We start from the raw sequence: 22,097 nt of genomic DNA on the forward strand, positions 1-22,097 counted from the left end.
AGGTGCTGCCAGTGCTCAGGTGACCCCAGGAAACAGTGCTTTGTTCCTGGGGCCAAGCACAAGCCATTTCACATACAAGGAGCTGGATCTAGTAGCTACACCCCAACAGAGAAGGGAGGCTCTCCTTACCCTGCCTCCCTTAGCCACACCCAGCTTGGACCCTCCCAGGTCTGAGACCCTTGTCCTCAACTCTGGAGAAGGGCCTGGAGAGAAGGCGAACAGCCAAGAGGCTCATTAACAGGACACTGGCCCCTTCCCACCCTCAGAGGCACTGGCTGGGGCTGGAAGGTAGAGAAAAGCCCAGAAGCTTCGGGGCAAAAGGAAGAAGAAAGAAGGGGCCAGGCCTCACTGCTCCACAGGGTGTCCAGTACCTGACCACTCAGCCCAGCAACCCAGCAGCCATGAGTTTGTTTTGAAGAAACTGAGGTTCTACTGCCCAAGACTTTTTTTGAGCCAGCGCCATCCCTAGGCAGCTGGAGTGTGGCTAGGGGTAACAGACCTTACCCCAAACTCCCAATCACACAGTAGCTTCAGCCCAAGCAAGGGGCACAGTATCAGAATGGTCCCCAGTTCCAGGACAATGTGGTGGGGTGACACAGGATAAAGACTCCCTTCTCAAGCTGGATGCTGGTGACACACACCTGTAATCCTAGCTACTTAGGAGGCTGAGATCTGAGGATTGTGGTTCAAAGCCAGCCCAGGCAGGAAAGTCTGAGACACTTATCTCTAAGTAGCCACCAGAAAAGTAGAGGCAGAGCTGTGGCTCAAAGTGGTAGGGCACTAGCCTTGAGCAGAAAAGCTTAAGGACAGCAACCAGGCCCTGAGTTCAAGCCCCATGATTGGCAAAACACAAACAAACAAAACAAAAACTCCCTTACCATGCCCCAATCATATACTAGGCAGGATGGATGGGGCAGTGGGGGGGTGGGGGGCGGGTAATTGGCCAAACAGGAAGTATCACCCTCCTGGTCTCTGGTGTGGAGGTTCCTGTGTCCTAATGATAGGACACAGGATAGGGGCCTTACCTGAGGTTGCCCCCAACCCACATCCCATCTGACCACAAGGAAAACTCTAGGCCCAACTAAGGGGCACCCTGTAGACCCCTGACTTATTCTCTTGCCACTGCCTAGGGAAAAAGCAAGAATATCTTGGAACTGGTTCCAGCTGGGGAGCTTGAAGGGGTGTTCTGAAGGGGTGATTATGGCAGAAGGGAAGTGTGGGGCAGGCAACTGAAAAGTTGCCTGAAAAAGTTGGTTCAGCTATCGATGTAGACCACAAAAGCACTGGGAAAGCTGTAAATGAGGGGCAGCTGGGGTGGGTGCAAGACATTAAGTTGTATGAAGGACTTCATCGAAGCCCCTAAATTGTCCTCTGTAGCCGCAGTCCCTTATCATCCTGTCCCCAACCAGAACAGGACACACTGCCCGCTCCTGGGATGGGGCTCTCAGGGGGTCTACCAGGTCCCACCCCATGCCTGGCCTCAAAGCAGGGAGGAAAGCAGACCCTCCCAAAGCAGGCTCCCAACCCCCACCCAGATTAGACTGCAGGCAGCTACTAGCCAACCTCCACAAGGATCCACACCAGCCAGGCACGTCCCACCCTCCTAATCCCTCAGCAACTACCCCTTTGCCAAATGCTGGAGAGAGTAGGAGCCGGCCCAGCCCAGCTCACCTTGGGAATCCCTGGAGTACTTCCCCAGGGAGCCTGGGCCTCCACTCACATTGCTCTGAAACAGGGTACAGAGGCCCTTCCCCCCAGCTCTCCAGAAAGGCGGGATCTGGGGAGGGGAGTCCCAGTGGTGCCAGAAAAAAATCCCAGTTGTAATGACAGCAGGGAGCCCAGATGGGGTGGGGCTAGACCTAGCTCTGAGCCCCCTAGGTCACAGAAGGAATACCCACAGCAGAAACCAAGCCCTCTTTACTCCCCCGACCAGAGAGCTCGGCTTAGAAATAATGCCCCCCCGCCCCCCCACCACACACACTAAGCATAGACTTTACCTGTGCCAAACTCAGGGTACCCTAGGAAGGACTGGGACTCAGCTCTACCTGTTCAAGCAGAGCTAACCTTAAATCATGCCCAAGCTAGTCCACAAATGGGTTCTGATAAAAATCCCGAGTGGCTTGGTGGGGGTGGGGGTCACCAGGTGCCTGGCAGGGGCTGAGGGTCAAGGCATAGCCTGAGCCGTAGAGATAGAAACAAGCTTCTCCTGCCAGCCTGGTGGTGACTGGGAAGTCCCCTTCCACGTTCTGTTCTCTCTTCCCTACTGCCTCCTGGATCCAGGGACTTTACACCAAATCTCCGCCTCAGAAAATTCTGGCAAGATTCACTATCACTGCCAAAAAAGGAGAGAGCCCAGCTGGGGGCCTCTGGGAGCCTACAGGGCTAAGCGGCTCACTCCCACAGGTGGCCAGCCCTGTTGTGTCCTGGTCCCATGGCTCTGGTGGGGGTGGGTGGGGGTCTTTTGCCTCCAAGTTGCTATCTGACTCTTACCTCACTCCCCTCGGGGCCAGAGCCTTACCTTGTTGAGAGCGGCGAACTGCAGCCAGAATCGCAGCTGGGACATGGTTGGGGTGTGAGGGGGCTGTGCCGGCGCCTGTCCCCCTGGAAGAGCTGCCCGGGAGCGCCTCCCTCATGACCACAGCTACAGCAGCCCCAGCAGCCCCGGCATTGGGTAGGTGGGGACGGGATGGGACCGAGGCAGCACGGCTCAGACCAGCTGCATTTGCATGTTGGGTTAGTCACCGGCCTGGCCTCGCTGCGCCTACTTCCTCTAAGGCCGGGCTGACTTTCAGGAAATGATGCCTGCCTGGTAAGTCAGGGCAATTACTGGCAGAGCCGAGGAGAATTACTGTACGGGGCGTAATCTAGCCACAGATGGCTGTCAACAATGCAGCCCGGCCCCGGCGCACCCTGCTGGCCCCGCTGGCCCCAGCTCAGCTCTTCTGGGGCATTCAAGGGCAGAAGCCACAGTGGGCACAGCCTTGGTTTCCCTGGAGTGCTGAGACACTAGGCTCTGTTCCACCAGACATGGCAGCAATGAGTGGCCCTGGTGCCCTCACGGCAGTTGACTGGGAAAGGCTTGGCTTAGGCTATACCTCTACACACCCCAGTACTCCTTAGGCTAGGCATTTAGCGCCTCCACCCTTCAAGTCCCACCCAGGTTGGGTGTTCACACCTGTAATCCTAGCTACTCAGGAGGCTGAGATCAGAGGATTTCAGGCTGAAGTCAGTCTGGGCAAAAAAGTCCAATGCTATTATTTCCACTTAAGTACCAAAGAAGCTGGAAATGGGGCTGTGGCTCAGTGATAGAGCACCAGCCTTGAGAGAAGCTAAGGGATAGTGCTCAGGCCCTGAGTTCAAGCCCCAGGACCCACAAAACAAAGTCCCACCCAGCTAGGAGGGTCTCTTCAGTCCTGCTCAGTGCATCTTACCCCAAGCCCTTTCTTAGAAACACTCTCAGGTGATAGCCAGGACACAGGACATGGCTCCAAGAGCCTTTGGGAGGCCTGGTCATTGCTGCTCCCAGGTTGAGCTCAGAGAGGGCAGGGCAAAGCCTAGAGCGGCCTTCAAATCACAGCTCTTGCCCCTCAGGAGCCTGGGACCTGTGGGAAAGGCTTCTGCATTGACAGAATGTGAAAGGAGACAGCGTGGCTTCTGTCACTTAGCCAAAAACTGGCCCCAGGAAAATGCACTCTGCCCACTCAGCAGGGACCTTGGCCCAAAGTCCATAGGCACCAAAGGGTTCCGTGTCCCCAACTCCTCACCTTGGGGCCACAGGTGTCCGTTCCTGATGCCTCTAAGGAGCTAGGGTGTCTGGAGACCCCAGAGCCACTGGGGAAGGAGGATGGGAGAGCACCCCTACCTGTGGATCATTTATGATGCAGCACAGAAGTGGGGTTCCCATATGACTGTGGTCTTGAGGGCACCTGGAAACCACAGCCCCATCTCTGTAAGATGGCAAAGAGTGAGCTAGGCATGTGGAGACCACACCTATAATCTCAGCACTTAAGATGTTGAGGCAGGAGAATCTCCAGTTTCAGGCCAGCCTGGGCTACACAATGAGACTGACTCAAAAAAAAAAAAAAAAGGGTAAGGGGAGCGGGGTGCCAGTAGCTTATGCCTATAATCCTAATCCTAATTATTCAGGAGGCTGAGATCTGAGGATCCCAGTTTGAAATCAGCCTGGGCAGTCAAATCTGAGAGACTCTTACTTCCAATTAGTAAAAAAGCCAGAAGTAGAAGGTAGGGTTCAAGTGATAGAGTACTAACCTTGAGCAGAAAAAGCTGATCAAGTGTGCAAGGCCCAGGTGGTTCAGACCTGTAATCCTAGCTACTCAGGAGGCTGAGATCTGTTATGTGAGACTTATTTCTAATTAAACACCAAAAATCTGGAAGTGGAGCCGTGGCTCAAGTAGTAGAGTGCCAGTTTGAGTAGTAAAAGCTAAGGAAGCTGGGCATTGGAGGTTCATACCTGTAATCCTAGCTACACAGAAGGCTGAGAACTGAGGATAATGGTTCAAAGCCAGCCCAGGCAGGAAGATCAGTGACTCTTCCTCCAATGAACTACCAGAAAACCAGAAGTGGAGCTGTGGCTCAAAGTCGTAGAGTGCAGGCTGGGAAGGTGGCTTAGTGGTAGAGTGCTTGCCTTGCAAGCCCTAGGTTCGATTCCTCAGCACCACATAAGCAAGCCAGAAGTGGCACTGCGGCTCAAGTGGTAGAATGCTAGCCTTGAGCTGAAGAGCTGAGGGACAGCACCGAGGCCTAGAGTTCAGGCCCCACAACCAACCAACCAACCAAAAAAAAAAAAAAAAAAGTGACAGAGTACTAGCCTTGAGCAGAAAAGCTCAGGGACAGAAGCAGGGCCCTGAGTTCAAGCCCTAAGTCGGGGGGGTGGGGTGGGGGTGGAGAAAGACACCTATCATGCCGAGTTCATCAGGATCTCTTCCAGGGAGGACTAAGGAATGGGACAGAGACCCTAGCCATCTTGTCAAGGCCACAGGGACACCACCTGCACACTAGGGCTCTTAGTTCTAGATTTGGACACTCCGTGCCACCACAGGGCCCAATAGGATCAGTACCCAGCACAAACAGCACAGTCCCATGTCCATCTGGCCAGAGGGAAACCCCAAGCATTGTAAAGACAGGAAGGGTGACAAGCAAAAAGTGACAAAAATCAAAGCCATCACCAGGTGTCAGTGGCTCATGTCTATAATCCAGCTACTTAGGAGGCTTGAACATAAAAGCTGAGGGATAGAGACCAGGCCCTGAATTCAAGCCCCGGGACCAAAAAGTAGAAAAATAAAAAAATAAATCAAAGCCATGGTGATCCCATCTCATACTCATTATGACAAATAGATGCAAAAGGTGGGCAGCAAATGCCCATCCATGTGCTGTGGAACATTACACAGCCAAGAACAGGAGCAGACTTGAACATACGATGTATAGGACACCATGCTCAGCAAGAGAACCAGACACAAAAGGTCATAGCATGTGAAGTCCAGAACAGAAGAATTGAGGGACAAGAAGTGAATTGGGGGGGCTGGGAAGGTGGCTCAGTGGTAGTGCATGCCTGAGGCCCTGGGTTCGATTCCTCAGCACCACAAAAAGAAAAAAGCCAGAAGTGGAGCTGTGGCTCAAGTGGTAGACCGCTAGCCTTGAGCTGAAGAGCGGAGAGACAGCGCCCAGGCCCAGAGTTCAGGCCCCACGACTGGACCCCCCCCCCAAAAAAAAAGAAGTGAATTGGGTTGGAGGAGAGACAGAGTTACTATACATAGGGATGAGGATTCATTTTGAGTTTTGGAGTTGGCAAAATGCTAGTCAAATGCTTTTGGTTGTATATCCCTATGAATATACTTTAAAAGGGTAAATTTTTGGTTTGTATTTTTTGTTTACATTTTAAAACTACTAGGAAAGAAATGAAAAGTACAAAGTATAAGAACAAACCTTAAAAGTAGATCAACCAGCATGAGACTGCTGAGGATTGCCAGCTACACATCTGAGCTCTGACCCTTGATCCCCCAATCCTGTTGCTAGATGACTCACAGGCTGGCAGAGTAAGGGGGGGTCACAAGTACATGGGAACACTTTATGTGGCTTACAGTCTCTGACTAGGGGAGTTGCCAAAAGGGGTCCCCCTGCCTGAGGACCATTCCCCCTCAGTCTACTTGCCTACCCTTAGCCCCCCAGCTGCCTCAGGCCTCCTGCTTCTCCCTTAGATTTGGCCTGGCACTGGCACTAAGGACAGGGCTGCAGCTGTCTCTGGCCCACTGGTTTCTGATGCTGGGAATAGGGCCTGGCTGTCAAGGAAAAGAGGTTCCAAGGATCAAGAGCACATAGGACATAGGTGGGGTACATATACAATGGTTGAAGTGACAGCTAGACTGGAGGGAGGGTGGCAAGGTAGGAGCAGGTGGTCTGGATGTGGAGGAGGGGAATGTGGTGAAAAAAGGCAGAGTCTATGGATCTATGATGGGCTCGGGTAGTGGGGCGGGGGGGCTATAACTGGGCATGGGGCAGGAAGAAGGGGTCACAGATGAGCTTGGAAGGGGGGATGAGGGTCTTGGGTGAGCATGGAAGGGCCCTGAGGATTCTGGATGGAAGAGTCACATGTGGAGGTAATGGTATGTGGAGGAGCTGAGTCTGAGTTTAGGCCCAGGTAGACGGGGTTCTGTAACTGCAACCCTAGAAGGGAATGTGAGGGGGATGGGGTGACCTATGTACCTATTTAGATGTGCCTCTTCCATGTAGGGCCCTCACTGACTTCAAGGCTAATCTTTATATCACAAGAATGAAGCTGGGCCCAAAGGAACAGCCTCAGCCAGGCCCTTGCCCTTGACACACTTGTGTGTCTGGTCCTGGGCTCCCTAATCCCTATCTCTCACCTCTTGCCTTGGACACCTTCCCCACCCCCCTCGTTCCACACCAGCTCTCCCTGCCTGCTTGGTAAAGTGCTATGTGGGCCTGACTAGGCCCTCAGAAAAGCCTGTAGCAGGTGGTGGATGGCCCCTCCCAGGTACACGTTTAACACCAGCCAAGGAGAAGAGTCCGGCTTGAAACCAAAGGGCTTCCTGTAAGAGAACTCCCCTCCCATCTCTCCCTGACTGTCCAGTGCCGGTAACTGGGGGGGTAAGGGGGGTTGTGGAGCAGCAGGCAGACCTCTGATCCCGCTGAAACACATTTGTGGAGCAGTCGATGCAATGCTGGCCTGTGTGGGGAGCCAGGCAGTATGCGCAGCACTTTCCTGAGTGTGAGCTCATCCCCACTTCCCAGCAGCCCCTAGGCTACAGGCAGAGCCCACTTACCGGACAGACGACTCCAACGGCCATGTAGCTGGGCGGTGAGTCTGCAGTGCCCACCAGCCTGTTTGTGGCGAGGGGCACAGCAGGGGGTGGGGGTGTAAACTGTCCTCAGTGCAGGGATGGGGGGAGCAGCATGGAGGAAGGGGAGACAGCAGTGCAGGAGGTAGCTTCTGAGTGACTTTGGTAAGAAGGATCCAAGTGAGCTGCAGGGGTAATGGGCACTGGAGGAAGTGAGATCCATGCCAGGTGGCATTGCCCTGTAGTCAGGACTATTGGGATACCCTACGCAAGGGTACAGCTGAGGAGGGGCCTGGCAAGAGGTGGAGGGGGAGGAGAACTGGGGAAGGTACTGGGTCAGCCTTGGCAGGAGCTCTTTCAGCATACAACAAAAAACTCAGGAGGGGGGCTAGGAAGGTGGCTCAGTGGTAGAGTGCTTGCCTTGCATGCATGAGGCCCTGGGTTCGATTTCTTAGCACCACATAATCAGAAAAAGCCAGAAGTGTCACTGTGGCTCAAGTGGTAGAGTGCTAGCCTTTAGCTAAAGAGCTGAGGGACAGCACCCAGGCCCAGAGTTCAGGCCCCACGACCAGCAAACAAACCTCAGGAGGCTGAGATTTAAGGATCAAGGTCCAGCCTGGGCAGGAAAAATCCAAGAGACTCATGTCTAATTAACCACAAAAAGCCAGAAGTGGAACTGTGGCTCAGGTAGTAGAGCACTAGACATGAACAGAAAAGCTCAGGGACAGCAAGCAGACCCTGAGTTCAAGCCCCAGAACCAACATATGCACACAATCACACGAATGAACACATGCACAGGTGCATACACACTCACACATACCACAAAACAAAAAACCAGAATTATTATGGACCAGGAAGGCAGCTCTGAGAATCCAGGGCCGATGAGCCACCAGCATGGGACCCAGGAGCCCCTCACCCTCATCTGGGCCCACATATCCCATAGTATCCCCCAATCAGATTTGGGCATGTCTGGAACAGATAGCCACATGAAACCTGTCACTACAGTACCACAGACAAGTTCTATGCAGGACTGCAGTTCTCTACCTGGCTGTGCCTGAGAGACACAAGCATTGACACACGGAAAGTTATGTCCAGAGGCTCTCAGCAGCATGACTTAAACCAACCAAAGATGCAGCCACAGAAGAGTAGACACAGTGAGATCCATCCATACTGGAGTATCACTCAGCCATGAACAGGATAAGGCTGCAATATGGAAGGACCCTGAGAGCACAATACCCAATGAGAACCAGACACAAAAGGCCCCAGAGTAGGTGGCTTCACTGACAAGAAATATGCAGAACAGTAAAATCCAGAGACGGGAAGAATAGCTCAAGTGTGGAGTGCCTTTCTCCCAAGCACAAGGCCCTGAGTTCAAACCTCAATACCAGCACAGACAGGAAATAGACAGGAAGTGGTCTTGGGCTGGGGAGGACTGAAGAAACTGCCCAAAGGTGATGAGTTTGGGGTAGGATAATAAGAATGTTGTTGGATTAGTGCAATGGTTGCCGATTTGTCACTTTATTAAGAAACAGTGTTGTACTCTGAAATGGAGGCTGTCACGCCTCAATAAAAAAAAAAAAAAAAAAAAAAAAAAAGAGGAAACAAATCCTATCACTTGAAGGTAAAGACAGAAGGATTGTGATTTTGGGGCCCGTCTGGGCTGCATGGCAAGAACTTGTCTCAAAAACACAAACTGGACAGTGGTGGCTCACACATGTAATTCTATATACTCAGGAGGCTGAGAACTGAAGCCAGGTTTGAAGCCAGCTCAGGCAGGGAAGTTGGTGAGACTCATCTCCAGTTAACCACCAAAAAGCCAAAAGTGGAGTTGTGGATCAAACAGTAGAGTGCAATCCTTGAGCAAAATGGTAAGCAACAGCACCCAAGCCCTGAATTCAAATCCTAAGACTGCCGCCCCCCGCCCCCCACCAAAAAAAAAGAATAGAAACAAAGCCACACATCTAGTACCTTTACATCTGAACAGACTAAGGTGGGCAGTCACCACTCTTATCTCCAATAAACTTTCCTGCCTGGACTTTCCTGCCTAGGCTGGCTTTGAACTGCGATCCTCAGATTTCAGCCTCTTGAGTAGCTAAGATTACTAGTGTGAGCCACCAGCGACCGGTGAGGACACATTAAAAAAAAAATCTAAATTATAAAATACTTTTTTTTTAGGGGGGGGGGTGCCAGTATTGGGCTTTGAACTTAGAAACTTGAGCTTGCTAGGTAAGCATTCTACCACTTCATGTTCCCAACCTCTTTTTGCTTTAGATACATTTCAGGTTATGGTCTTATGCTTTTGCCTGTGGTGAGTTTCATCATACTTTAACTCTCCTCTCTATGCCTCCCATGTGACTAGGACCACAATGCATGGCACCACCCCAAACCCAGCTTTTTCTCTCTCTGTCTCTCTCTGTCTCTGTCTGTCTCTGTTTCTCTTTCTCTCTCTCTCTGTGCAGTCCTGGAGCTTGAACTAACGATCCCTGGGGGTTTTTTTTGTTTTTTTTTTTTGCTGTTGTTCAAGGCTAGCACTCTACCACTTGAGCCACAGCTATACTTTCAACTTTCTTGTGTGTGTGTGTGTGTGTGTGTGTGTGAGAGAGAGAGAGAGAGAGAGAGAGAGAGAGAGAGAGAGAGAGAGAGGCTAATTGGAGAAAAGTTTCATGGACTACACCTCCAACCCAATACACAGTTTTTTGATAAGATGGGATCTTGCTAATTTTTTGCTTGGGGTGACCTTGAGCTATGATCCTCCATATTTCTGCCTCCTAGGTAGCTAGAAGTATAGGTGTGAACCACTATATCAGGTGGCCTTCCCCCAAGTACCCTCCACCTTTAAAAAAAAAAAAAAAAACAAACCTCTAGGCTTTGCCTGGTATTCTAATACTAGAATCCACACTCCCAGTCGTTACTGGTTTTTGAGACTGGGTCTCATGTGGCCCAAGCTTGGCTTGAACTCATTGAATCCTCTGACTTGGCCTTATGAGTACTAAGGTTACAAGTATGCCCAGTATGGTGAAACAGTCAAACACAGAAACTTCAAGCATCACACGTTCACATTTCAAACCTTTTTTTTTTTTGGTGCACCCTGTCCCCCAGCATTTGGACCTGGGTCCCCAGTCTCCAGACCTACTCTGACCACCAGTGGGGCAGGTATAATCTGTGGAAGGCATCCAGAAGGGGCTGGCCAGAGTGGCACACAGGGCTGGGGTAAGAATTTTACCATTATGTTTCTGAAAGTAGAGCCAGCAAGGCTAAGGGGCTACCTCTATAGATCTGTGAAGACCCCCAGACTGAGGTGTATCATCCCTCATTCCACAGTTCCAACCTCTCTAGGGCCTAGATCTTGATGGGCTAACATACAGAATCAAGGAAAGGGATATTATAGAACTGACAGTTTAGATTCAGCGCAGGTTGCAAGACAAGGAAGCCAAAGCTAACCACAGGCTGAGAGCTGTGTGGCCACTTGTAGTCCCTGAGGAGGAGGGAAGTGGAGCAGACCCCAGAGGACTGCTCCATACCCCAAAGGGAGATCAGGAAGACTCAGCAAAAATGAAAATACCTCTGCTTTCTCCTTACAGATGTTTAGTCACACACCTCGTCTCCTTTCTCTTTTTGTTTCCTGTACCAGGAAACTTAAAAAGAGTTCAAGTTTCACTTGAACTGCCAGCTGTTAGGTGAAAGCCTACAGGTTATATTTTCTCCTCACTCCTAACCCAGCTCTAGATTTTCTATCCCAGCACCTTCTGAATTACACAGCTAAAAGAAACAATTCTAAGCTGGGCACTGGTGGCTCACGCCTGTAATCCTACCTACTCAGAAGGCTGAGATCTGAGAATCACTGTTCAAAGCCAGACCAGTCAGGAAAATCAGTGAGATTCTTATCTCCAATGAACCACCAGAAAACCAGAAGTTCTGCTGTGGCTTAAGTTATAGAGCACTTGCCTTGAGCTGAAGAGCTCAGGGGGCTGGGAAGGTGGCTCAGTGGTAGAGTGCTTGCCTTGCATGCATGAGGCCCTGGGTTCAATTCCTCAGCACCACATACACAGAAAAAGCCGGGAGTGGCGCTGTGGCTCAAGTGGTAGAGCACTAGCCTTAAGCTGAAGAGCTGAGGGACAGCGCCCAGGCCCAGAGTTCAGGCCCACAACTGACAAAAATAAAGAAAAAAAAAAAGAGCTCAGGGACAGCACCCAGGCCCAGAGTTCAAGCCCCATGACAGACAAAAAAAAAGGAAGAAAGAAAGAAAGAAAGAAAGAAAGAAAGAAAGAAAGAAAGAAAGAAAGAAAGAAAGAGCATGAAAACTGTGTCACTAGCAAGACACAGGCCCCTGCCAGTCTGTGTCTCTTTCCTCCTGTTGCCCTAACTACCAAAAACTTCATGGCTTAAAGCCACAATGATGCACCTCTTGTGGTCTGGAGAACAAGTGTGTAGTCAGAAGGTAGCAGGACTGGTCCCTCCTGGGGCTCCAGGGAGGATCTTTGTCCTGCCTGTCCCAGCTTCCAGAGGCTTCGCATCCCTTGGCTCATGGTTCCCTCCTCCCTCTTTAGGGCAGCAGCATAGCATGTCCCAGTCACTGTCCTGTGGTGATGCTGAGCCTCAAGTGACCCTGGATCATCCCAGGATGATCAAGCTCAAGGTTCTTAAGCTTAACTCATCTGCAAAGTCTCTCTTGCCACATGAGGTGACAGCCAGAGGCTCCAGGGACCAGGATGTTGATACAGCCATCATTGTATTGTTCACCACAAGTCTGAATCAGGTCTAGAGGGGCTTCCATAGTGGGGCAGCTGGCTGAAGGCCAGATATGAGGGCTGGGTTTAGGCTTTGGCTCCTTACTCCACAGAAACCTGAAGCCTGCCCATGGGCCTGTCATGGGGAAGGTGGAAGAGGTCCTCTAGGGATGAGGCATCATCTGAAGAAGCCACTACTTTAAAAGAGACACTGCCGGGTACCAGTGGCTCGTGCCTATAATCCTAGCTACTCAGGAGGCTGAGTTCTGAGGATCGTGATTCAAAGCCAGCCCAGGCAGAAAAGTCCATGAGACTCTTATCTCCAATAAACCAGTTAGAAAACTGGAAGTGGTACAGTGGCTCAAGTGGTAGAGCACTAGCCTTGAGCTGAAGAGCTGAGGGACAGCTTTCAGGCCCAGAGTTCAAGCCCAATGACCGGCAAAAAAAATAAAAATAAAAGAGACACCTAGGAGCTGAGTTTGGTGGTTCTCTCTGTAATCCCAGCTACTTAGAAGGCATCAATCAAGAGGACTGTGGTACAAGGTCATGCTGACACCACCATCATGTCAACCAATAGTTGTATATGGTGGTACATCCCTGTAAGTTCAGCTATATAGGAAGCATCAATAGGAGGATGTCAATCTAGGCCAGCCTGAGCATAAATGTCTTGCATTTTCTTAGCAAAAATAGCTAAGGGTATAGTTTAAGTGGTAGTGTGCCTGCCTAGCAAATGTGAGGCCCTGAGTTCAAGAACTACCAGAGAGATAAAGAGAGAAGGGCAGGGGGAGAGAAAGACAGCTGGTCCCAGCCTACCCCAACAAGGGCACTGGAATGAGGGGGCCAGCTGCTTGGGGTAATCTGTGCCATGCTGGCAGGCCATATATTTAGGAAGTATTCAATAAATAGGTATTTATTGTTGCTATTATTTGTTTTTTGCCAGTCCTGGGACTTGAACTCAAAGCCTACGCATTGTCTCTGAGCTTCCTTTGCTCAAGGCTAGCACCGTGACCCCAGTGCCACTTCTGGCTTTTTCTGCTTATGTGGTACTGAGGAATTGAACCCAGGGCTTCATGTATGTTAGGGAAGCACTCTACCACCTAAGCCATATTCCCAGCCCACTATCATCCTTTAACATGGAGTAACAGTTAACTTTCATGTTACCAGATGAAGAGTGACAAGTGGGTGACAAGTGACAGGGACCCCAGCACTCAGCTGAGAAACTGTGTGGATTCTTGGCAAGACTACAAGGAAGATGGGTAAGAACTGAGTGCATAGAGAGACACACACCTGGAGAAACAGAGACAGAGATGTGAAAACAAAGAAGGAGAGGGTGTTAGAGACAACGAAAGAAAGAGACAGAGCTTCAAAAAATGAAGACCAGAAATAAGCAGAGAGAACCAGGCACTATTAGCTCACACCTGTGAACTCAAGAGGCTGAGATTTGAGTACCTTAGTTCGAAGCCTGCTCAGGGCAGAAAATTCTGAGATTTTTACCAGCAAAAATTAACCAGCAAAAAGCTGGAAGTGGGCCAGGTGCGGGTGGCTTGTGCCTGTACTCCAAGGTATTTGGGAGGCAGAGATCTAAGGATTGTGATTTGAAGCCAGCCCAGGCAGGAAAGTCCATGAGACTCTTATCTCTAATTAACCACCCCAAAACTGGAAGAAGAGCTGTTGCTCAAAATGGTAGAGCACTAGCCTCAAGCACAAAAGCTCACAGACAGTGCCCAAGCCCTGAGTTCAAGACCCATGACCCACAAAAAAACCTGGAGGTGGGTGGTATGGTTCAAGTGATAGAGTGCCAGCCTTGAGTTAAAAATCTAAGGGACAGTGCTCAGGCCCTGAGTTCAAGACTGTGTGTGTGTGTGTGAGTGTGTGTGTGTGTGTGTGTGTGCGCGTGCGCGCATGCGCGTATATGTGCATGCACACATGTACATACACACACAAGCAAGGAAGAAGACTCAGAGTTCTTGTGCTCCAGCAATTCAGGGGCTACCCAACACACCATATCCACAACCCTGGAGTCCCCAGTGCAACTCAGACATGATCATGGGGAAAAAAATGTGTCTCTGTCTGTGCTCAAAGGCTGATGCTGGCAGGTGTCTGCATGCCTGCTCTCTCCGAAATTGTAGAGTCCATGCTGCCTTACACACTTTGGGAATGCAGGAGCCCTTGGTCTCCATGTCTGTGTCTTATTTCTCTACCTCCTTTCTTTGATTCTAGCTCCCTCTTTGTCTCTGGAAGACTCCATCCCTGTCTCTATATTTTTCTTTCTGCTTTGTAAGAGAAAGAGAGAGAAAGAGAGAGAGAGTAGCCACAGTTCCAATTCCAGCTTTTTGGTGCTTAATTGGAGATGTCTTACTGACTTTCCTGCCTGGACTGGCTTTGAACCGTGATCCTCAGATCTCAGCCTCCTGAGTAGCTAGGATTACAGGCATTTATAGGCTACCCTCCCCTTTCCCCTCCTCCTCTCCCTCCCTCCCCCCTCCCCCTCCCCCTCCCCCTCCTCCTCCTCCTCCTCTTCTTCTTCTTCTTGTGGGGGTGGTGGGGCGCAGGGCTTGAACTCTAGGCCTAGGTGCTGTCCCTGAGCTCTTTAGCTCAAGTCAAGCACTCTACCACTTTGAGCCACAGTGCCACTTCTGGTTTTATGGTGGTTAACTGGAGATACGAGTCTCACAAACTTTCTTGCTCAGTCCTGCTTTGAATAGTGACTCTCAGGTCTCAGCCTCCTGAGTAGGTAGGATACCAGGTGTGAGCCACCTGTACCTGGCATAGGCTAATTTCTTACTCCACTACTGTGGGGCCTGAAGACTGTGGTGTGCAGCCCTGTGGAGAGGGTGCCCAGTGTGAGGAATGAATCAGATAGAAGACAGCCATGGAGAGTGTGAGGACAATGTGTCTACAGGCCATCTGCCCATGTGGCCCCAGCTTTTGTTAGATAGGTCTCCAAACACATCTCCAAACACAATCACAAGATAAGGCCCCCTAGGCCAGGAGGACAGACTGTTGACAGGCTGAGGTCTTAGGATGGTGATTTGAAGCCAGTCCAGGCAGGGACAGCAGGGACTCTCAGGCCTGGCAGGATTGCTTTCTATGCCCACAGCAGCTGAGCAGAGAACTGGTTGTTCCCAAAACACCAGCCACATTTCCTTGTTACCAACGGCACCCTTGATGAATTTGTAGTCACTCAGAGGTCATCACAGCTTTGGTGCCCCAAGCATGCCTGTGGCTTTTACCTGAGGAAAGTCACCACTCTTTGGCAGGAAGCTGGAGGCAGTGGCTACAGAAGCATAGCTGGTGTCTGGACAAGGATGGCCACCAAGGAACGTGGAGTTCATGAACTGGCTGGGGGAAAAGACAGAGGAAGGTAAGCATAGGCTGCTGGAACATAGGTTCCCTTCCTGCACTCTACTCAAGACAGAGCTTAGCAAGACATGGCTCTGAGGATCCACATAGCCCCCATCCTTGTTCTGGCTCCAGCTGGTATCAGTGGAGATCAACCCTATGGGGACCAACCCTGGCCCAATATGGCCCCTCAGACCTGTCCCCAAGCTAGGAAGGCAGGTCTAGGTGGGTGCTGCTGGCCCTGGGGGCAACAAAGAAGGACGGACACTGGGCCCTCAGGACTGGGAGCTCTGATTTCTGCACTGAGACTTTGGGAGCATGGGGCTGAGGGCTAAGACTTACGGGCTCTCACTGGAGAAGGCTGGATACGGAGCCTGGGAGAAACTGCCCCACCATGGACAGTGCAGCAGGGCATTCTGAAACACAGCAAGGGCAGGAGTCAGGGACAAGTGTGTGGGAGGCCAGTAAGGAGGGTATAAAGGACTTCATAATGTCGTGTGATGGCTCTGTAATCAACTGGGGCTTCATTCTGGGCCACTTGGGAGTTACTTAACTACCTGGTGCCTAAGTTTCGCTTTCTACAAGATATAACCCCAGGAGGACTCAAATTCCTGGAGCTTCCCACATGCCAGGCTCAGGGCCTAGGGACCCTGTTTGGAGGCTCCCCTAATCTAGATGGTAGAGGAGGGGCTGGGGTATAACATTATGGCAAACACCTGCTAGCATGCAGGAGGTTCCATTCCCCCTCAAAAAAAAAAAAAAAAAAAAAAAGGAAGTGAAGCCATTTGCAAAGAACTTTGTGTTAGAGATTCCTGTGTGGGGCTGGGAAGGTGGCTCAGTGGTAGAGCGCTTGCCTTGCATGCCTGAGGCCCTAGGTTCGATTCCTCAGCACCACATAAGCAAAAAGAATAAAAGCCGGAAGTGGCACTGTGGCTCAAGTGGTAGAGTGCTAGCCTTGAGCTGAAGAACTGAGGGACAGCACCCAGGCCCAGAGTTCAGGCCTCACGACCGGACCCAAAAAAAAAAAGAGATTCCTGTGTCCTGCTGGGGGGTGGGCCATGGATTCATTTCCCTGCAGAAAAGGCAGACCTCAGTAGGCTCCTGCTCCAGAGCCAGTCCCAATAAGACTCTAGTTTCCCCTCTGTACAGCATCTTCACAATAAAAAAGAAAAAAAAAAAGACTCTAGTTTCTCTGCACTAACCACTAGTGAAGCCCCCATGGTCACAAGGAGAAGTCAGGCTGATTACCAGGTGAGGGGGCTGCTTAATGTCCTCCCCAGGATCTCCCTGGACACAACTCCAGGGCTCATCCACTTCTACCCTCTCTGACTTGTATTACCAGGAAGCTGGCCACGCTCCAAGACCCACATCTTCCATGCCCTCTTCAAGAAGTGTTGGTACACCCAGGTACCGGTGGCTCATGCCTATAATTCTAGCTACTCTAGTGACTGAGATTTGAGGACTGAGATTCAAAGCCAGCCTGGGCAGAAAAGTCCATGAGACACTTATTTCCAATTAGCATACATAAAGCCAGAAGTGGAGCTATGGGTCACATGACTGAATGCCAGCCTTGAGCAAAGAGCCACGCCTGAGTGGGAAGCACCGAGTTCAAGCCCCAACACTGGCACAAAAATAGATAAATAAATAACATTTCCCTTGGGATTTTTCACTAGCAGTCAGAGAGGTGGCACGTGTGATTAGTACAGAAATGGGCACCTAATCCCCAGCCAGACAATCAGATCCTACCTGTAACATGTCTATTGGATTCAGAGGGGCTGCTCTCTCTTGTGAAACAAAAAGGGCAGCTTAAGAGCTATATGATATGGCTTATGGGGTAACATCCCAGACTCTGCCACAGCTCAATCTAAGACAGTGCTAGGAAGCTCAGGGTACCCAGTGGAGGCACAGGACCAAGTTAGGGTTCCACCAGGACTTTTTACCCCAGAGACCAACATTCATATGCCAATCCAGACTCCAGTTTCTGAGTCCTTAGGGCAGTTAGGATCCTCATGCCTGCCTAGATGGAACCGCAGAAGCTTGGCTTCCCTGAAATGTCACCATAAAGGGGAGAGGGAAGTAGCACTTTTTTTTTTTTTTTTGCCAGACCTGGGGCTTCAACTCAGGGCCTGGACACTGTCACTGAGCTTCTTTTGCTCAAGGTTAGCACTCTACTACTTGTGCCACAGTGCCACTTCTGGCTTCTTCTGTTTATGTGGTACTGAGGAATTGAACCCAGGGCTTCATGCATGCTAGGCAAGCACTCTACCACTAAGCCACATTCCCAGCCCAAGCAGTGGCACATTTGCAATCATTCTGTATCCATCCTCTGTACATTCTCCAGCCCTGGTTCTGACCCAACCCATGAATCCTATTTTGGAAACACACTCTTACGCACTATATATAGCAGCGGAAATTGGACTCTCCCCAAAGGCCCAATAACAGGGAAGTAATTAGGCAGATTATAGCTGTGCAGATGAGGGATCAGAGGAAGAATGGGGGAGACATAGAAAAGTATGGGCAGGGCACATGGTGGGAGAAGGAGTGACAGAGAACTGGATCCTTGTCCCTTGCCTCAACCCCAGCTATGGGCACTGAACATCAGTTAGGGTTCCCAAGTTGCAAGTGACTCCTATCATATCTAGGTTTTTTGCTCCCAATACTTGCAAATTATGGGGCCCCTTTTGTTATTTGTTTATTTGTTTATTGTGTGTCAGTCCTAGGGTTTGAACTCAGGGCCTGGGTGCTGTTCCTGAACATTTTTGCTCAAGGCTAGTTTTGGTGGTTAATTGGAAATAAGAGTTTCATAGGCTTTCTTACCTGGGCTGGCTCTGAACCACAATCCTCAGCTCTCAGCATCCGGAGTAGCTAGGACACTGGTGCCCAGCTCTCCATTTTGTGTGTGTGTGTGTGTGTGTGTGTGTGTGTGTGTGTGTGTGTGTGTGTGTGTGTGTGTGTGTGTGTGTGTGTGTGTGTGTGTGTGTGTGTGTGTGTGTGTGTGTGTGTGTGTGTGTGTGTGTGTGTGTGTGTGTGTGTGTGTGTGTGTGTGTGTGTGTGTGTGTGTGTGTGTCCTTAGGGTCTGAGTATTGTCTCAGCTTTTTTTTTTTTTTTTTTTGTGTCTGGTCGTGGGGCCTGAACTCTGGGCCTGGGCACTGTCCCTCAGCTTTTCAGTTCAAGGCTAGTGCTCTACCACTTGAGCCACAGCACCACTTCCAGCTTTTTTGCTTATGTGGTGCTGGGAATCGAACCCAGGGCCTCAGGCATGCAAGGCAAGCACTCTACCACTGAGCCAACTTCCTAGCCCCTGTCTCAGCTTTTTTACTCAAGGCTAAGCCACAGCTCCACTTCTGGCTTTTTGTTGGTTAACTGGATATAAGTGTCTCAGGAACTTCCCAGCTTGGACTGGTTTAGAACCATAATCCTCAGCCTCCTGTGCAGCTAGGTTTATAGATATGAACCACTGGTGCCCATTGTGGGATTCCCTTTAAGCAACTTCCTATTCTATATGCTACTACCTGGGCAAAACATGAGTTCGTCCTTTCCAAGGGGATTACTATGTCCCTACTACGGCCACTCTGAGTTCTATAGGATCCCAGTAGCTATTTCCAAGCTCTGTGGAAACCTAGACTTGTTCTTGCTTTTCTTCCCACCCAGCCTTTTCTTACTCATTCTGGATGGACAGACAACAATCAAGGCCCATTGCAGCAGGAAGAAACAAAGAGGGGGAAGGGTGGCCAGTAATGCACCTAGGAGCAAATCCTGACCATCTCCAGTCAGAAGGGACTGCAGGGGTGCTGTCCTCCAAGCAGTCTCACAGTCTCCATTGCCACATGCCCTACTTACTCTCCTCATGATCTCTGGCAAGTCTCTTTGTCAAGTCATATAGTTTACTTTCTTTCCCACTATGGCAAGAGCCTGATTTGTGCATATGTGTGTGTGTGTGTGTGTGTGCCCCCCCCTCTGACCTCCTCCCCACTTTGTGCAGGTCCTAGGGCTTGAACTCAGGCCCTAGGTGCTATCCTTAAACTTTTTTGCTAAAGACTCTACCATTTGAGCCACCTGTGGCTTTTTAGAACTTAAGTTGAGATAAGAGTCTCACAGACTTTCCTGCCTGGGCTGGATCTTGATCTCTCCTGAGTAGCTAGGATTACAGACATAAGCTACCAGTGCCCAGCTACTTAAGACATTTTATTCACAGTCAAAATTGGAATGATATCCTTCAGTAGATGACAAGGACAAGATCTCCTTCAGCAGGTGACTGATAAATGGACTGGTACTAGTAGCTAACACCTGTCATCCTGGCTACTTAGGAGGATCTCAGTTTGATGCCAGCCCAGGGAAGAAAAGTTCCAACCCATAGCTGAGTGTGTGGCACACTCCTGTCATCCCATGTTATGTAGGAAGCTGAGATAGGGAGGATTGTGGTACCAGGTCAGCCTGGACAGAGAAGTGTGTGTAAGAGATTTCATTTCGATAGAGAGAAGCTTGATGCAGTGGTACACATCTGTCATTCCAGCAACAATAAGATATAAAAGTACTGGAGTTCGGCTGGGAATGTGGCTTAGTGGTAGAGTACTTGCCTTACATGCATGAAGCCCTGGGTTCAATTCCTGAGCACCAAATAATCAGAAAGAGCCAGAAGCAGTGCTGTGGCACAAATGGTACAGCGCTAGCCTTGAGCAAAAGAGCCTCGAGTTCAAGGCCCAGGAATGGCAAAAAGTAAAAATAAAAATAAATAAAAAATAAAAATAAAAGTATTGCCAGGCACTGGTGGCTCACGCCTGTAATCCTAGCTGCTCAGGAGGCTGAGATATGAGGATTGCAGTTCAAAGCCAGCCCAGGCTGGGAAGGTGGCTCAGTGCTAGAGCGCTTGTCTTGTATGCATGAGGCCCTAGGTTTGATTCCTCAGCACCACATAAGCAGAAGAAAAAAAAAAGTATCACATGTTTTTGGGCTGGGAAGGTGGCTCAGTGGTAGTGCACTTGCCTTGCATGCATGAGGCCCTGGGTTCAATTTCTCAGCACCACAGAAGCAAAAAGAAAAAAGCCGGAAGTGGCACTGTGGCTCAAATGGTAGAGTGCTAGCCCTGAGCTGAAGAGCTGAGGGACAGCGCCCAGGCCCAGAGAGTTCAGGCCCCACGACCGGACCCAAAAAAAAAAAAAAAAAAAAAAAAAGCCAGCCCAGGTAAGAAAGTCCGTGAGGCCTGAACTCTGGGCCTGGGCACTGTCCCTCAGCTCTTTAGCTCAAGGCTAGCACTCTACCATTTGAGCTATAGTGCCACTTCCAGTTTTTTCTGCGCTTATGTGGTGCTGAGGAATCGAACCCAGGGCCTCATGCATGCAAGGCAAGCATTCTACCACTGAGCCACCTTCCAGCTCCACCATGAGACTCTTTATCTCCAATAAACCACCAGAAAACTGGAAGTGGCGCTGTGGCTCAAGTGGTAGAGTGCTTGCCTTGAGCTGAAGAGCTGAGAGACAGTACCCAGGCCCAGAGTGCAAGCCCCACGACCGACCAAAAAAAAGAAACAAGGCTGGAGGTATTGCTCAGCAATGCTAGCAGGCATGAAGCCCTGAGTTCAAACTCTACCACACACACACAAAAAGAAAAAAGCAAAAGCACATTACATTACTAAGTTTAAGAAGCTAAGCTGGGCACCAGTAGCTCACGCCTGTAATCCTAGCTACTCAGGCAGGCTAAGATCTGAGGATCATGGTTCAAAGCCAGCCTGGGCAGGAAACTCTATGAGACTCTTATCTCCAATAAACCACTAGAAAACCGGAAGTGGCTCTGTGGCTTAAGTGGTAGAGTGCTAGTCTTGAGTTGAAGAGCTGAGGGATAGCGCCCAAGCCCAGAGTTCAAGTCCTATGACCGACAAAAAAAAAAAAAAAAAGAAGGCAATGTGAAAAAACAACAATGCTGTATGATTCCAACAATGATATTTTGAAAAAGGCAAAGTTATAGATTTGAATGAGATTGTTGTGGGAGGAGAATCAATGAGTGGAGCACAGAGGACTTTTGGAGCACTGACACTATTCTGTGGGGTGTTCTAATGGAGGACATATTTATCAAATCCATAAAATGTTCAGCATAGAGAGTGAGCTTTCAAGTTAACTTTGGACTTGAGCTAAGGATAATGTATCTGTATCTGCTTTGGCCCATTAATTGTAACAGCTTCCCATGCAAATGCAGGCTGTTAGTAAGGGGACAGAGAGGGCATAAAAATATGGGAAATTAGCTCCTAGTGGTTTCCTATAAACCAAAACTGCTGATGAAATAGTATATTACATAGTCAGTGCACAGTTGTAATCCTAGCACTCAGGAGGTTGAAGCAGAAGGTACACATTCTAGGCCAGCCTGAACTGCAACTGTCTTAAAAAAAAAAAAAAAAGAGGCTAGGACTGGGAATGTGGCTTAGTGGTAGACTGCTTGCCTAGCATGCATGAAGCCCTGGGTTCAATTCCTCAGTACCACATAAACAGAAGAAGCCAGAAGTGGCACTGTGGCTCAAGTGGTAGAGCACTAGCCTGGAGCAAAAGAAACTCAGGGACAGTGCCCAGGCCCTCAGTTCAAGCCCCAGGGCCAAGATTAAAAAAAAAAAAAAAAAGGAAAAAGAAAAGAAAGCTCTTAGAGGAGGTCCTCTCTTCAGTGAAACCTGGAAGGGATGGCCTAGGCAGAGCTTCAGCAGTGGCTTTCCCAGATGGCTAGCAACTTC

At 50.0% G+C, this 22,097-nt stretch overlaps 1 protein-coding gene across 3 annotated transcripts in view; it reads right to left on the reverse strand.

Moving 5' to 3' along the window:
* Sbno2 (strawberry notch homolog 2) overlaps positions 1-22,097 on the reverse strand; it is a 72,007-nt gene that overhangs the window by 24,558 nt on the left and 25,352 nt on the right. For 2 of the 3 annotated variants that reach the window (XM_070008473.1, XM_070008475.1), the window contains exons 3-4: positions 15,728-15,801; positions 15,277-15,385 (exon numbers count right to left, since the gene is read on the reverse strand). In XM_070008473.1, coding sequence (XP_069864574.1) covers positions 15,277-15,385; positions 15,728-15,801 — 183 coding nt within the window. Of the gene's footprint in view, positions 1-2,518; positions 2,764-15,276; positions 15,386-15,727; positions 15,802-22,097 lie in introns of those variants that run through there. The other variant, XM_070008474.1, reaches the window with a different exon arrangement.

This window comes from Dipodomys merriami, unplaced genomic scaffold (assembly GCF_024711535.1).
Source record: "Dipodomys merriami isolate MVZ:Mamm:240054 unplaced genomic scaffold, mDipMer1.0.p SCAF_70, whole genome shotgun sequence".
Classification (NCBI taxonomy): Eukaryota; Metazoa; Chordata; class Mammalia; order Rodentia; family Heteromyidae; genus Dipodomys; species Dipodomys merriami.